Source organism: Haliaeetus albicilla, chromosome 5 (genome assembly GCF_947461875.1).
Source record: "Haliaeetus albicilla chromosome 5, bHalAlb1.1, whole genome shotgun sequence".
Lineage (NCBI taxonomy): Eukaryota > Metazoa > Chordata > Aves > Accipitriformes > Accipitridae > Haliaeetus > Haliaeetus albicilla.
In genome coordinates, this window is record NC_091487.1 from 39,267,015 (window position 1) to 39,284,224 (window position 17,210).

The following is a 17,210-nucleotide window of genomic DNA, read 5'->3' on the forward strand; positions in this document are numbered from 1 at the left end:
ATTACTTCCTTTTCCCCGTGAATCCACTGGGAAAGCTTTGCTTCTAGGAGGAAGTAAAAAAACCAGTAAAGGAGGACAAGAGATACAGATGATATTCTGACATTGCTAGTGAGCAAGGAGCATGTTAAGGGACTGAAGGAAATGGCCAGATCACCTCATCCTCTGCTAGTCTTCACGGAGCACTCCGGCCAACACAAGTCCAACAACAGACTGTCTGCCCTTCCACCTAGGCTTGATTTTAATCCTTTCGTCTCTGAGGGCCAAGTCACACACTGTAACCCCCAGCTCTCCTTTGCAGAGGTGTCTCCTCTCTGTAGGATGGGGAAGCTGGCTCAATGCAGAAGAGACCCTTGGCTCAACAAATCCAAGTGGAGGACACCCAGGGCTCCAGCTGCTAACTAGCGTGCTCCATGAAAGGAGTCAGACTGGCAAGGAGCATTTCTTCACACCTCTGCCTTTAAACACTGTGTAAAGCCTTTTCCCAGAGGCTTTGTCCTGGGCTTAGCAGTGCTTGGCCCCTGCGGTCAGCTTACCTAGGCAGCCTCACGAAAACGTGCAGAGGAGCGTGTGTACTAATAAATGCACTGATCGGTCATATCTCAAACACCAGGAAAATTCTCTGCAATGCTAAAGCTCAACACAAAAGCCAGTATTAAAGGCAACATCAGATTCATGCAGGGATGATGCAGCCAGGGAACACCAAAGTAATATCTCAGCATTATTTTCTGAGATTTATTTTCTGAGATGCGTTGATCCAGGTGTGAAATATGAGAGCACAAAAGACAAAACTAGAGGGGAAAGCTAAAGAATATCACTTCAAGAAACCAGCAAGTAAAATCCCAGCCCTATATGGTCAGCAACTTCAGAAGAGTTTCAGTTTCCCCCAGTACATTTTTCTAAGCCAGGATCCAGAATCTTGGGCCCACAGAGGTGGAAGGAGACAGCCGAAAACATATCAGACTTTATTCACTGAGTAATGCCTGCAGGGGTGAAGGAAGCATTACCTCAACTACAGACACGCAGGACAGGGGTCTTCCCGCAGATCTTTTCCAAGGCGCTTCAGTCATGTTGCAGTAGTGCTCACTTCTGTTCCACAGCCCTAGGCATGCAAACAGTTCTGCCAATATGTCTCAGTCCTTCTGCTCTTCACCCCTTCTGGCCTGGAGCTCTAGTAATAAAAACTCACTATCATGCGGGATGACATCAAATTATCCAGCATGGCTGCTATTAGTAAGTTTTCTTTAGCAATTGGACGAGACCCAAGCTCATTTCAGTGTGGCCTGTGTCTCTTGCACTCAGTTCTCCAGAGGTCCAAGGCTTGTATAGTCACCAAGCCTAAACCGCTATTTTCCTAATATACTGTGAATACTGATTAAGCAGGAAAGGATTTAAATGCATGTGGGCAGAACAGGAACTAAAAAAGAAGCTTAGCAGAGTGATAACACAGACCTGTCTTTGGTACTTCATACCTGGGAAAAATCTGGGTGGGCCCTCACTCCAGCACACGCAGACTGTGACTTTTCCTGGCTGGAGGACCACCTCATGTCAGGTTCTCTTCGCTGTTGGCAAAAGCTATCAATCTGCAAGTCATGGACCAGGGTGTGACAGCCCGTCAGGTCACTCCAAGTCCAATTAGCCAAAAGTGCCTGCTTTAGTCAGGTATGCTAACTTTCACTTAAAATGCCAGATAAAGAAACAAAATACTGCAGTAAGCAGGTCTCTCTTTACAGACAGGCTCAGCCTCCAGTTGCAATAGGCAATAACTTGTAAGTCTCAAGAAAAACAGTTCCCAGAGTGTGGGCATTGGCCTGTTTACAAACAACCCAACTGGCAGAACTGATCAAAGCTTGAGGAACTACAGGTTTTCTTCCAGGAGAGCATCCAACTACTGAGAAATCTGCAGCTTCAATGCAGCCGGAGAGCTTGATGTAGCTCTGATGAAGCAGGGATACAGGGTTATACAAGGACCCCACTTCAGACTTGGACTGGGACACTTCAGACTTGGACTGGGACAGGAGAACTGGCTGGAGAATAGACATCTGAGGAGCAGAGTCACATTACAGAAAGAAGAAAAAGACAAGGCATCTCTTGGTGTGCAACTGACTCCACTGTGCTGCATTTTGAATGAAAGGAGCTGCTGCTGAGGACAATTCTCCACCCTTCAGGTTAATACACTCTAACAGACTGGGAATTTTCTGGGAAATGACAGCCTGAAATTTACAACTTATACTGCTAAACAAATTCCCTCATGCGATCTCACAAATGCTAAGAGAAGAGACGCACACAAGGCAAGATGCTCAACTGCACCCTTAAGAGGAACAACAGCCCAAGCCTCTGTAGGACTGCGACAGCCAACTCTGTCTCAGCAGCTCTTCCATTTCAGCCAGGTTCTGCTCTGTAAAGGATCTTTTCCTCTCAGGTTGGGCTAAATACATTCCTTAGCTGTCTTTTCACAGAAATTTCTTTGGAGGTTGCCATGGCTTTTCAGACATTATAATATGCTTCTGAATTGCCTGATGCATGAGCCAACACTGAAATCTTTGCAATCATGAAGCATAAAGAGCTTACTTCACAGTGGCTTCTAAAACGCTGTATGTGGATTAAAAACTGATGCTTCTGCTGAGGGAGAGTTGAAAATCTACTTATGCCTCAATGTTGTGACGCAATGTGATTTTACCGGACAAATAGCAGGACAGAAGAAAATATTAATCATGCTGCAGAAAGGAAATGGTATGCATTTCAGCAGTTAACTTTTGGGTGTATTCAGAATATTTTTAATTAAATGTTTTTAATTTAAAATAACAAACAAGATTTAGGGAAACCCTCAGTGATTCCACTTACAGCCTCATCCTACAAAAGGGCAGGCACAGCCCTGGCTCAATATGCTGGTATTACTTGAAGTCTTTTATAATTTTCTGCTTTCTCCATTACTGTTCCACTTTCTACCACGTTGCACTGACGACAGGCATTGTCCTGAGCAGAGCCTCCTTCCTGCAGCCACACCTGGGAGGAAGTTTACCACTGTGTATCTTTTGCCTCAAGCTGTACACATTTGTAGCCTGCTATTTAGAAGGTAGCTGATCCAGCACGCTTTGCAGTAAATACGGTTGACTTTTGTTGGAGACAGTAAACACTCATCCAATCTATGTTTCAGAGCTTGAGTGAGAACCTGCTTTACCAATGGAGAGATAGGGCAACTAGCTGGGTAAGTTAAGCAACCATTTTCTGTCCCTGCAGAATGAACACCCCTGTTTGCAAGTTCACACAGAAGCCAGCAGAACTTAATCTACCAGCCCAAGGGTTTGTCACACCAGTCACGACACTAATGGCCTAGCTTGGGTGTCTGTGTACACAGCACGGTATTTGTAGTAGATTGTTTGTGCCATATGAGAAGCAATATCCCATTTTTCAAACCTCCACCTGCTTCCCTTAACCTCAGTCCTGACTCTGCCTGAAGGAGTCAGCTGAAGGGGCTGGGGTGGGACTGGGGGCATCAAACAGAAATCACTGAGGGGGACTTGTGCGACATGGATGCAGCATGTACCAGTGCCGAGAGCCTGTCCGAGACAGTGGTCTCACAAGCAGCCCTGCAGAAGGACTATCCATGCTATTGCACACCACTTCACATGTTGTATCTCCCTAGTTCTGACAACTTTCACGTACAGTCTTAATCTCAAGTACATGAAACCAGAAAAAAAAGCATCCAATTGCAGGATTACACTGAAGTGTATTTACTCAGGGAACATGCCTGAGAAACTTGGATTAGTTATAAACTTAGTAAAGTGATAATGCCTTTGCCTCAGATGCATTCACAATGACAAATTGAGAGGTATTCAAAAAGAACAGCAGCAAAACGATCAGGGAAATGGCGAGACTGACTTATAAGAGAATTAATTCAGAAGAGTTAACAGCTTGGCAAAGCAATGACTACAGATGACAAATTTGCAAACATTTGAAGGGCTGACATGAATTATGGGAAAAGACTTCTTAAGAATGATATGAAAGGATTCGAGTAGGAGTAACATACTCAGCTTAAAAAGAAGAGACTTTGGCTAAGCGTTTAGAAGTTTCCTAGCAGTAAGAAAGCACAAGAAAACACGTGTATGACTGAAAGCCAGATACCAAGAAAGCCTTAATGTGCCTGTGCAGGACAGACTATTGAATGGTCCGACATGTTTTCCCCTGCTAACATCTAGGAGGCTGTTAACATCCTCAGCTGAGCATCAGACCCTGCACACCTATGTGCTTTGTAAGCCCGCAGCCAAGTCTTCAGAGTGTGTTAGGAAGTAGGCTTCCTGTCAAAGAGGATTCAGGTCACTTGAAGAGAAACATAGGAAGATAAATACCCTACAACCCCGTTCACCAGATGTCTGAAGCACAGTGCAGATGCTTTAGGTCTGGAACCAGCTTGGTCCTGGCAGGCCCGGTAGGGTCAGCAATATGGCCTCAGGGCTCTCCACCCTTCATCTTGCAGGAAAGATGTAACGTAGACCGGTAATAATAAATAGGGCTGTTAAATGATTTCTCAGATGTGGAGTAATGCTGTGGCTAGGCCCTGCTCAGACCAGGAAACATTAACACCTCCTTCTCCTTGTTGGTAAGGATCCTTGCTGTCTTCTGTGGACCTCTACCAGTCTTTCTCTCCAAAGAAGAGACTAGCCCTGTCGTGATGTCCAGCATTACAGAGGGAAAACAGATGTTTAGTGCATCCTTTGAAAATGCACTCCAGTTGACATAGCAGTTTTGCCTCGGCCAAAGCATCTGCCTTTGTTCGGAGAATCAGGCTGCAGGTAACATGCACCCCAAGCCCCCCCAGAACGGCCGATTGCCTAACAGCTGTAGCATGTCCCTGAAGCACTGACAAGCAGAGTTCCTCTCTCTGCTTTGGCAAATTGGTAGCAGGGATTTGAACTTCAGCCTTTCATATCCAGGATGAACATCCTAATCACCAGCTAGAGCTTCTCCATCAGAGTGATACATGTACATAGAAAGAGCTGCAGCAGAAGAGATTGAGCAATCCATGCCACCAAATAAACTGGCAGTTAAGACTTTTCTACCAAGGGCTCATCTAGATCCCTGCTCAGGTTCCTAAGTGTGTCTCCCGTAGTAGCAAAATGCTAATATGACACTAATTCTTCCTCACTGGCTTGCTCTTTCTTGGAGTGTTCCTGCCTGGCCAAACACAAATACCTACTTTTTGGCTAGCTCAGGCACACCAACAGTCCATGCCTGACCACCTAAGGCGGTCTCTTCTCGGGTTTCTAATGAGAACATCCAAAACACTGGTATCTTTCAAGCAATGGCATAGTTTGAAACACAGTAGCTGGAAACACCCTCCACTTTGCTGTTTCCATTCATAAGTAATTCAGGAACAAAGTATTGCTCAGCAGGATCCAATTCATAGGAACAGCCATCAGAGCCTTTGGGGGAGAAAATTAATACCTATGACAAAAAAAAAAAAAAAATCTGTCTGGTCATCCTATTAACAAGGGGCAAAGCTCCATGGCTTGGTGGACAGGAGCGTCTGCTCTTCTTCCCGAATGGCGTTTCTTTCGGTTATCCTCTGACAGTCACTCAGACCTGCCAGGTGATCCAGACAAACATACTCAGTCCTCATTTCATACGATAAGGCTTGCGCACCTGCCAAGATCAGTCTGCCTTTTCTCCAAACCGTATCAAGACAGTGGCAGGGGAAGGGAGAATCACCTCCAAAGTGGCAGGCTGTGACCATCCTGAAGGGGGGGATGCAATAGACTAACAATAAAGCCCCCTATTGTCAGACATATGACCTTGAAAATTTTGATTGGCTGCATGCAGGCCACTTTCAACTTTATTTTGGCAGGAACATTCCCTTAAGTGCTGCCATCTGAAGGCATACTGTGCTGAGGTAGAACAGGAGTGGGGAGAAAAACTCTGAGATGACTACCAAGTGGAAGGAATTAGGAATCAAGCTTGACTCAGAGCTAGAAATTTCTGTAAAGATGAAAGGATTAAAAACCAAAAAGAAACAAAGCCGGGACAGGGGGGAGCAGGTTCATTATCCTCTGGCTTTTTGCCTATCCCTGGAGAAGTAAACTTCTCTGATGTAATACTAGGGGGGGAAGTTGCTCAGGAATTGCTACTCTGGAAACCATGAGGCTGAAGATTGTTCCTGTGTATGGCAGAAAAGGCAACTATTGAGGTATACACTTTCTATAAATTTAAAGATATACTCAAAGGTTTTGGGGTTTTTTTTTATGGTCTCAGATCAGGTGATTCAACAACACTCCGCTTCTCTACTTTGCAATTCTTCCTGGGATTTCAAAATACTTTACAAGCATTAAATTGTTAAGCCTCACAGCGTTTGTGTGAAGCAGGAAAACAGTCTTCATTTTAGAGGTAGGGGAAGAAAATACCAGCATATAGCTTGTGCTATGACTACAAAGACACAGCAAATCAGGAGCAGAGATGAGCTCAACATCCTGGCTCAAAGGTTAACAATCCAACAAGACTTCCATACTGCCCACCAAAAAGAAGTGATCTACAGGACTGTCACAAGGTTTGTTGAAGTGGAAAGGAGTGAGGCTGACCCACCACAGTTCCTCTTCTGAAGAGGGATATCACAGTGGCTTCCTTCGGCAAAGACACTATAACCTACTGAAAAACTAGCATCCTATTTGACAAACAGAATTAGAGAAGAAGAACATGGAGGAGGCTTTTAAAAGTTTCGGCTGTGATTTTTCAGCTTGAACTGTCTCCTGAGGAGTTCTAGCCTTAAAAGTCAAACCTCTTATTGCCAACACTGTACTCATTTTTGCATTGCAACCCAATTCATTAATGCTTTCACCAAGGACAACAGCCTCCTAGATACACAAGGCAGGGACATCTACTGTCTTTATATCAAGTAAAAGAAACTAGTTAGAACAACTTCTGACTTCTGTCAAGTTCCTACATGGATAACTACCTGGAGAGGACTGAGATAACAACAAAGTCATTGTAATTACAGTCATCACAAAGGGATAAGAAGTCCCTTTATGATGTCACAGAAGGACCAAGAACACCACAGGCAATGGAATAAATAGTTCCTTTTGTTCCACCCCATTAATGCAGAGCACAACAACATATTGTTTTCAACCTGTTGTGCAGAGACCCAAGGGAGACAGCAAACTACTTCAAAGGAGTCTGCAGGCTGGCAGGCTTACATTTGTTAGACAAAAGCTGACATCTTCAGTAGAAAAAAAAAATTTAAAAAAGAGAGGCACACAGATGTTAAAGGAAAGAAAATTTTTGCAAAAAAAAAAAAAGCAGAGAAAAAAAATCTTGGGTTCAAACAGGAGGTGGAAGCATATTCGAACATCGCTAGACAAACTAATGATGGATAGTCCCATAGCTAGGATGTCAAACAAGGACTTGAGAGGTTCATATTCCCTGCTCTGCTATGGACATACTACAGATTTACTTCAGACCAGGTCAAAACTAAAATTTCATCAGCATGATACTACATTCAAATTCCAAACTGTCATCCTCCACATTCTTCTTCAAGTTGCCATTTGCCCTGAAGTGTTTAACACCATCAGTATCAGGAATCTGAATGGAAGACCTTCCCACTCCACTACCGCTAGAACAGGTGGGCTCCATACTCAGATAATGAGAATCCCCAATAGAGATAGGGATCCCAGCTCTCCTTTTCAACCCTGATTGTTTGCTGCTGGAAGTTCACAGACATAGGCCTCACCCTGGGGTTCCCAATGCCAGCAATAGCACCTCATACCCAGGAGTTAAACCTACCCACAAGCCAATCTGGATCCCTACAGAAAATAAAAAAGAAAGTAACAATCTCCAGATCTCCTCTCCATGCCAGTGCTATGTAAGGCCAAACTCCAGTCCAGCACTTACATGTCATGCAGGCATGTAAATTCTCACTCCCTGTCCCATTCCCCCTCACTTGCCAAAACCAGTTGTGCCTGTCCTGTGAGCCAACAGCAGCAGCAGCAGCAAAGAGCAGGATGGGGGCTCTTTTGCACCTAAGGAATCTACAGTCCGTGCTGGCTTTGGCGTGGCGTGGTGGCACGTGTTCAAAACACTTTGTGGCGCCCATGACAGAAATTGACTGCGTGCCGTTAGCATTAGTTTGCTATAGCAAAAAAATCAATATTTATCTCTAAGCTTCTGAGAAGGGAATCTCTTCTCCAGCATGGATGGGGGAAACCCTTTCACAATGTGAGCTGAGATTTTTTTCCTGGAGAGGTTCCAGGGGCCATGTCTGGCTGGCAGCATGCCTAACCAGCTTAGCTTAGAAAAATATTGGGAAATACGGATTCCCGCAGCTAGTGCCTTGTCCTTTTTCCCTACAGTGCTTTGTCCTGTCTTGGATAAAACTCTTCAAATACAGTGCCAATTTCACACAGTGTCTCATCTCTCTGCATTATCTTTTCCTACAAGAAAAAGGATATGGGTGCATTTTTTGCCATAATCATACACTCTCTCTGTCTCTGCTGTTCCAGCACAATTACCGAAGAATCGCATTGCAGTGATGTCTCCAGATTAGAATTTACGGGATAAAACAGAAAGCAAGGAACCTGAATATAACAACGATAAAATGCTGTTGTGCCATGCAGATTCAAATACACTTTCCCCCAAAAACCCAGTTTCTGCTGGTCTGAAGAAGACAATTTAAAAAACCAAACCAAACAAACAAACAAAAAGGAGTGGAGCAAGGAACCTTTCCTTGAAAGGGAACTGTCTTAAGAAGGGGTAGCTGTATAACCTAGCCCAATGCTAAATTGGGTTGTTGGAATAATTATCTTCTACAAAGCACAAAACTGATATAAAAATGACTGGGGAAGTTCAGACGGAAACTCATTTATAACTCATGACCCAACGGCTTCTATGCTGAGTGATTTTAGCACTGTTTAAAATGACCAAAAATACCAAACACGAATCGTTTTGAAAATAAGTAATCATTTCTGATTGTTGGCATTTAGCTATTGGATGCTGACAAACTGCTTTAAGGATACTTTTGCCCCCATATGAATATGCAACAGAATGATTAATATATGTGCAGCATGCTATGATGACTGGGAAAAAATTTAAAAGCTGTGGGAGTATCTTAACGACTCTGATGTAATGTGCTCTGCTCTGGTTTGTCTGGGGGCTACAGGGGATTTTTTTTTTTTTTTTTCCCAAGGATTCCCACTGTCTTTAATGAGCAGCACTGGACATGCAGCTCTGCCATACCATTTAATAGCCATCCCTTGCTGAAAGACAGAGATGATCATTAGCAGCGGTGCCTGGCAACAAATCATCAGCGTTTAGTACTATGAAGATACTGCTTAGGGTGAAAACCATTTCAAATTAAAATATGGGTGTTTGTCCCTTCAAAGGGATGGCCTCTGTGCTTGCTTCTCCCAAGCATCACACACACCCTTGCATAGGGAGAGGCACAAACATGCCAGTGCAGCTTCTTTGGAAAACATTAAGTTATCCTTGCTTTCTTCTCCTTGCCTCCACCTCCTAAACAGCACAGCATGTGTAAGACCAGTGTTGGACCAGCATTTCAGCTGCACTAAATATTTACCTTCTGCTGGGCACAGTAATAATTTTACACTTGTGCTAAAGCAAATCTTCTGTGCTAGTCCACTGTGTGTTGCATACATCGAGAAACAGACCTGAAATGACCCTAGTGATTCAGCCAACTGGCTTCTTTGTGGACATGCATCTGAGGGCATCTCCACATCTGAAATGTACTCAGTGAGATCGGGGATTGAAGGGGAAGAGGGAAGATAAGGAAATACTTCAGTAAGATCAAGGAGGAGAATTTGCCTTATGTAGCAGGTTTCACTGGGAACATTCCTTCCCCTTCCTCCCCACCATTTGTATTTATTTCTATAAAAATCCATTAGATACTGCAACTACATCTTAGCTTCTATTTATTGTAGTGAAAAGAGAAATGGTTGTATATTTGTACCATGGGATGCAAATGGTATTGTCTGCCAGACACCTCAGAGACCTGCCAAAAAATTCTCCCGCATGCAGAGTAGACATCTAATCTGAACTGTGGCCAGGCTACCATAGGAGAAAGAGGTAAGCACTGTAAATGTCTCATCTAGCTCACAACATCCCCTAATATCAAAGACATCTGCTCTCAGATTAAACTATCCCCCTAGTTTGGCCCTTTTAAGAACCTTCTAGATGCCCAGATATCTATTGTAGGAAAACAAGGCCTTATTCAGCCCTAGCTGACAATGGCCCACTACCTTTCTCAAAAGCAGATTGTAACTCGTTTCTAGGAGTGAAGAAGCATGCTCCAAGCACACCCTCATTTTGATTAGTACCAAAAATAAGAGCCCATGCTCTTAATAGGACACTACACACATAAGTCATATTCCATATTCACCAAAGAATGCTTCCCAGAGAACCAGAGACCTAAAAAAATTACCACACTCTTTCCAGAGTGATCTATAGGGCAGGAGAGCAAGAGCAGAACTCCATACAATCAGGCTCAGCTTAGATATGGACACAACTCCCACAAGAGATGAAGGGTATTGTACAACAGATGTGGATCTCAGTTCTCCTGTGTTGTTTTCTTTAAGTTCACTCATGCAAGCTAGGGAATACAAATGGTCATAAACCTATAAATTAAGCTAATTATCCTGCAGACCAAGAGAAAATAAAGATTTCTATTCCTGTATAACAGGGAAGTATCTGGACGCTCCAGCAATGAAAGTCATGCAAGTGATGCATCATGCAAGTGATGAATGGATAGGTCTGAGACCATTCAGTTCCCACTCCATATATCTGCCTTCTCCCAAGTTAGATGGATGCATGCAAGAGGTAAACAGATTCATCAAACAAATAAGATCAGCAGCCCAGCCTGATATATTTCATCTTATGTGAAACTTCTGTTTGCTCTATAAAGTACGAGTTTGGTAGCATTTATATAATTCATTTTACTGTGCTTCCCTTTAACACCTCAAAAATCTTGCTCAGCCTCGCTTACTGGAAGAGACCAAAAAGGGATTAAAAAAAAAATTAGTCAGTATAAAACTTCATAGAGGAAACAAAGTTGCATTTGACTGGGCATTATGACCAAAGGAATGTTTGCATCAGTGGGAGATCTCATCTTGGAAGGAGGGGATAGGGTTGCCAAATGGAGTTAAACCAATCGCTGTTTGCATGCATCCTATCAGATCTAGATGAAAAGTAGCTTGTAATCTCTTTGGAGCCAGAACTCTCTCTCTTGTTCTCATTTATACAGTGTCTTCATGAAATATGGTGGAATCCCAGTTCATGGCTGGGGCTCGTAGTTGGTATCACAAATAATCCATTAACAGCAGGACAAGGCAAATGCTAGCATGCCGTAAGCAGGAGAGTGTTACCTCATTCCACAGGAGAACAGAGATAAAACTTGCACAAGCAAATAGGATATATTTGCTCTTGCATCACATGTGCAAACATATAACTATAGTCTGTACATATACAATGAAGTCCTAGAGAACAGCAGTGTTTTAACTCTCTGGTTTACATGAGGTGTCCTGCTAGCAATAAGCAAACATGCCCAAGAGTATGTACAAAGCCAGCCATGGACAGACTGACAATCATCAGCCTTCTTTCACATACGGCATTTTAGTAATCAAGCCTAGAAACAGGCCCAGTATTGCACCAAAGCTGCAGCACTATAGATTTGTCCTTGGCAGGTCTCCTTATGGGAACAATCTTCTCCTAACCATCTCCTTCCAGAACATGGTCACTTGCCCAGGAGTGCTGCTGAATCCCTAGAAATGCCTATGCTTTCTGTAGCAATAGTTAGCACGCTCAGAGGACAGCCTCCTTCAGCAACTAAATTACAGAAGATGCAAATTTTTTTAACTCTCTCCCAGCTTACTTTATCCTCCAAGGTGCATTTGTACATTGTGAACAATGAGAGTAAATACACAGTGTGGTTCGCTACCCTTCAGCAGCAGCAATGTCTGGATAACCAAGCATGAAAACAGTGCTGGATAGATAAATCCTAGCCGCCCATGTATCTTCTTCCTCTCTCTAAAAAAAGACCACACACTCTAACATGAGCTTCATTTCTAGTTTGTGTAATCGTGTAGCCATGGTTTCTACCTCACTTGATCACTAATACCATCGGGGTTTTTGCACCTGTGCTTGCAAATACCTTCTTTGCTTTCCCTTCCAACTCAGTCCTAGCAAGGCATAGGCTCTTTTTCATCCGTTTGATCAGATGGCAATACACAACGGATGTGAGCAAGACCAGCCTGATGCTGAATCGCTGTGTTGGTGCCAGTTCTAAAGAAAAACACTCCCTCCGAGAGAAAGAACACCAACTAGGTTCAGCAGAGAGATGGGATGGAGAATAACATGCTTCACATCACAAGCGAGCCTTTGGAAGATGGCTGAAGTAAACAGGAATCAGTCTTGAGTTTTAAAGGCTTAAGAAGACCTAAACTTTTGGAAGCACCCAGATGCTCCATTTCTTTGGAGTGTGGAACTGCTTAGCATTGTAGCACTCAAACCTTAGTTCAAGAGCACTCCCATAAAAGATCGAGACAACATGAACCCACAAATTAGGGGTGGGAAAACCCCAAGGTATCCAGCAGAGAGAACTGCAGACAGCGAGTTCTCTTACTGATCACTCCTCATCCAAATGGCCTTGGGACCCTGTGCTTTCAAAAACAGGTGAAAACATTGTCATTTTTAGCTTCTAGATGGACCTAAAAAAGATAAAGATAGCCTCTCCTGTAACATTTAGCTATTTCTTCAATCCTTCCTCCAACATGTCAGAAAAGTCTGTACGGCCACGTGATAGCGAAGCTGTAAAAGAAGAACTCAGACCTGACACAGCTGTTGCAGAGAAAATAAATTAAATCTTTGCATCAGAGCGTTCTTGTTTCCACCAGAAGAAAACTGGTGAGATTCCCATGCCTGAACCTCCCACTTTTATTTTTGTAGAAGGAGTTAGGGAGAGTGAGGAAATCAGAAGAGGCTCTGTTTAAAGTTGACATGGACAAGTGTATGATACAGACAGACAGAGCTGGCCCTGGAGGATCCCGGGGCAGAACAACACTTACCCAAGAGTAACAGAGGAACCACAGGGACAGAATAGCTGAATTACTAATGATTGTGGGCACCCTTTCATGTAAAATGTCTCTGGGACCTGAGCACCAGAAGGTAGCAACTGTAATGCTAATCTTCAAACAGAGGTCCACATGACAGCCAGGGAATTACAAGTCTGCAAGCCTGGCATCTAGACTGGATTAATTAGTAGAAGCAATAACAAAAGATAGCAGTAACAGACAATAAATATGATCTTTTTGTTAAGGATCAACATGACTTCTATAAGGGGAGGTCCTGTGACACCCACCTCTCGGTATTCTTTGGAGAAATCAGTGATCTCATTGACATAGTTAACTCATTTAAAAAAATGTCTTTGATTACATTCTTGAGAAATGTCTTTAAGGACGTAACTAGTCATGAGACAAAGAGATATGGTGGGGTTCTGCAGGTGGCATGAAAAAGCAGATAGGAATTGACTATTCTGTCAGATATAAAACCTATCAGAAGGAAGCCATTAAAAAAAAAACCCAAAGATTAAAAAAAAGGACTCGGCTTTTCTCTAGGTAGTAGACCTGCAAGCTCCCTGGCAAGGGATGATGATACAAAAGGTTACATTTGTTCAGGAGAACTGAATGGAAGAAAGAGCCATCAAGGATTAGTAGAGAGGTAGACATGAAGCTCAGAGAAGCCCCAGAGCTGAAAATGTTTGGAAGCTGTGAAAGTGTTAAAAGGAAATGTCATATATGTTCGCGCTGCTCCATCTTCGATAGTGGCCACAAGCAGGCACTGAGGGAAGAAGAATAATAATACTGGACTAGATGGACCCTTAGTCTGAGTCAGTTTGGCAATTCTTATGTTCATGTGTTCTTCTGTGTGAAGAAGACTGAAAACATTGAAAGGAATCCTTGGAAATGAGTTCTCCCATCATTTTGCAGTGATTAAAAAAAAAAAAAAACCGTAACGGAGAGGCCTTATTTCCCAGAAGAGACGGAAAAATAAAGAGGGGAGGTATTTCAAACACCCACCTGAAAAACTCTGGGCAACCCTTACAAATCACTGGAAGAGAATCGGCCTCACACTTTGATAGTCAGGATACAGTTTAAGCAAAGGTTTTGAGATTACATTGTAATTGCCCAATTAGCTCTTGCGTGCAAAAGGGATTCTCTTGCATTTATCCATATCCAGCAGGGCAGAAATCCAAAGCTTTCTGCCCTCTGTGGATTTGCTCTTCCAATTCATTAGGATTAATTTCACCACCCACACAATTCTCTGAATCTCATCCTCCCCTCCTGCCCCATTGCCACCTGTCAAAGTTATAAAGATGATTGGTGCTTCTTAAAAGCAGCACAGAGCATCTTTATCCATCTATTTACTGACAGATGCTTCTTTCCCCCTCCTTTGCTAGACTAGTTCTTTCCAAAAGCCTGCAGTCTGTCAAGCTGTCCCCAGAGCACATATGTGCATGCAGTGTTTAACCACATCACCTCCTGTAACCCTAGCATGTAATGTAACTGTGTTCCTATCCCCCTAAAATCCTAGGTAGCATTTTATTTTGACAAGTCCCAAGTAAAACCACAAGAAGATTTTCAAATCTATTAGCCATCCAAATAAATGATAACCTGTGTAAACTGGCCAGCATAAAGACTTCAGGCTGGCCCAGAGGTATCAATTTTATTTCTAAAGCAGAGGATAAATTTTGGTAGATTAACATGCATGCAATCCTGTTGTCGAGTCATTGGGCAGAACTAGGACAGACTGTTTCTCCTTACCTCTCCCTATCTCAGTCCAAGGCTTGTACAGAGTCATGGGAAACAAGGGGGGGCATTAATCTTTCATGCTCTGGCTCGTCTACCCCTGTTTATTAAGTGACATATTTTCAGAAAGCCTCTTGAATTATGGTACCAGAGCTGCTCTGTAAATTAATTGGTTTGGGAAGAACCATCTCTGATCCTGTTGGCGTCACAGTACAAAATGAAATCCTAGGAGTTTTCTTTCAAATTGGAAATCGTGATAGCAACAGAAAGCCTGCACTTCCATTTTAAAAAGACCGAGCGCTGGAAGAGTGCTTCTGACCCACAGTTCCCTCCAGTGCTGGAAGCTATCTAAACTCCATCAAAGGGGAGCACAGGTAAACTGGGAACCCTCAATAAAATGCTTTGCTTTGAAACTTCTACCACAGTCCTTGAAAAGAAATCAGAGCATTTTCAGCAGCCAAAGCTGGAGAAGAGGAAGAAGAGTCTCACAAACATAACTTCACATCAAAAGCCAAGGGACAGCACAGCAACAAGGCACCGAATCATAGAATACCTCAATTTGGAAGGGACCTGTAAGGATCGTCAAGTCCAACTCCCTGCTCTTTGCAGGACTACCAAAAACTAAACCATAATGACTAAGAGTGTCATCCAGACCCTCCTTGAACTCTGACAGGCTTGGCGCTGTGACCACTTCCCTGGGGAGCCTGTTCCAGTGACCTACCACCCTCTCAGTGAAGAACTTTTTCCTACTCTCCAGTCTGAACTTCCCCTGATGCAGCTTCATTCCATTTCCTGGTGTCCTAGAATCAGACAAGCCAGCCTCTCTGCACACCGGTGCCTCAGCTGCGGAGTGGGAACAACAGCCTTTTCCTTTTCCAGAGAAATACTGGGAAGTACACTAGAGAAGAGGGAGAAAGGATCATGTGCTGGAGTGGAAAAGGCTAAGCAGATCTCTTGGGTACCCTCCTGTTCCAGCGCCTGCAATGGCAGCACAACATGGGGATACTCACGTTTGCTTTAAATTGGCAAGTACCATCAGCAGGCTCCAGAGCACAGAACTGCTCAGAGGGAGCTAACGTATCCTTGCGAGAAGCATGGCACACAGCCCCCTCGTGCTGTGTTGTTTTCTGACCCACTGTTTCTGCATCCCCAACCCCTTCAACAGTATCCACCATGCTGCAACACGAGTGTCTGCAATTTTTACACTGTCATCTCGAGTTGCTTGGGCTTTCCTGACAGAATTAAATGAATAGCAAATTGAGTGCTCTCTTTCCCTCCCCCTTACTTCACTCTCCCCTCGCTTTTGTACATGCTGAAGTAAAAAGCTCCCTCTGAATCAGATTTCAGCTGTCACAAAGCCAGCAGTTTTCTCCTAGGAAGTCTGGGTGCTAATGACAGAAATAGCAGCTGCCTCCAAATACTTCATCTGCTACGCGCGGTCAAAGGGCAGTAAAAGCCAAGGCCAGGAGCAGGTGGGGGGGCTGACTGGTGGCAGACCCTCCCTGCCCTCCCCCAGCAAGCTCTGGTGGGGAAGGGAGAGGGACCACCGCCTCCTGATTGACGGGAAGCCCAGGGAGAGCCCCCGAGGCAGCAGGAGTCAGGCTGCAAGAGGGCATGGGCTCACCTGGGCACGGGCTCACCTGGGCACAGGTCAGGCGGGTGCTGCCAGCAGGACGCGGGGCCGCTGCCCCTCAGCCCGCCACCCAGAAACCCTGCTGCTGCCTCCCGTTCCTATGGGATCCACATCAACCCAGGCAGTTACATCCCGGACGCCAAAAAGGGTTTTGACCTCTCAAGCATCCCACAAGCATCTCCTCCCACCCCAACAAGAGCGCTCTTTCCCATCTTACAGGTGAGACAACCCAAGGCAAAGAGATTGAAGCGACTTGCTGGAAGTGTGATTGAGGTGGGAACTAGGACTAAAGCTTTGGTATTTCTCTTTCTCAACATCCAGTGCTTTACTCAAAAAGAAGGTTTGGTTGTTCTCGGCTAGGGTCCAAGGACATGCTTTGTTGGCGGCATTACGCAATCTGTTTAGAGCTTTTTGATTCCCACATGTTCAAAGCACTTGTACTTTTCACAAAACAGTGTGGTGTCATTGAACACGATGTTATGTTTGAACTGAAAGGAGGAAAAAAACATCTCCATCTATTATTACATGTAAATAAGAGTTGCTCTCCTACAATCATGCTATCTCAGTAGAGAATGAAATAAGAGTGAGCTTGACCCTAGCTGGGCTAATTAGTGACAATCTATCATCAATTTACTAAGACAAAAAAGCATCCTGTCAGATCCACCATCATTTCTTTCTCTCTGCATGAAGGCATCCTGGGATAGAAGGGAGGGTGGAGGAGAACACAGAAGTACCCGAGGACCTAATCATGTCATAGGGATGCTAAAGAGCACAGTTTAAGT

General features: G+C 44.0%; 1 protein-coding gene across 2 annotated transcripts in view; it reads right to left on the reverse strand.

The window, feature by feature from the left end:
* The window catches only part of SYNJ2BP (synaptojanin 2 binding protein), a 97,376-nt gene that overhangs the window by 27,850 nt on the left and 52,316 nt on the right, over positions 1-17,210 (reverse strand). Inside the window, exon 1 of one of the 2 annotated variants that reach the window (XM_069784250.1) lies at positions 1,005-1,139. The exons of the other annotated variant lie outside the window; for it this stretch is intronic. Coding sequence (XP_069640351.1) covers positions 1,005-1,067 — 63 coding nt within the window. The 5' untranslated portion in view covers positions 1,068-1,139. Of the gene's footprint in view, positions 1-1,004; positions 1,140-17,210 lie in introns of those variants that run through there. 2 annotated transcript variants of the gene reach the window in all.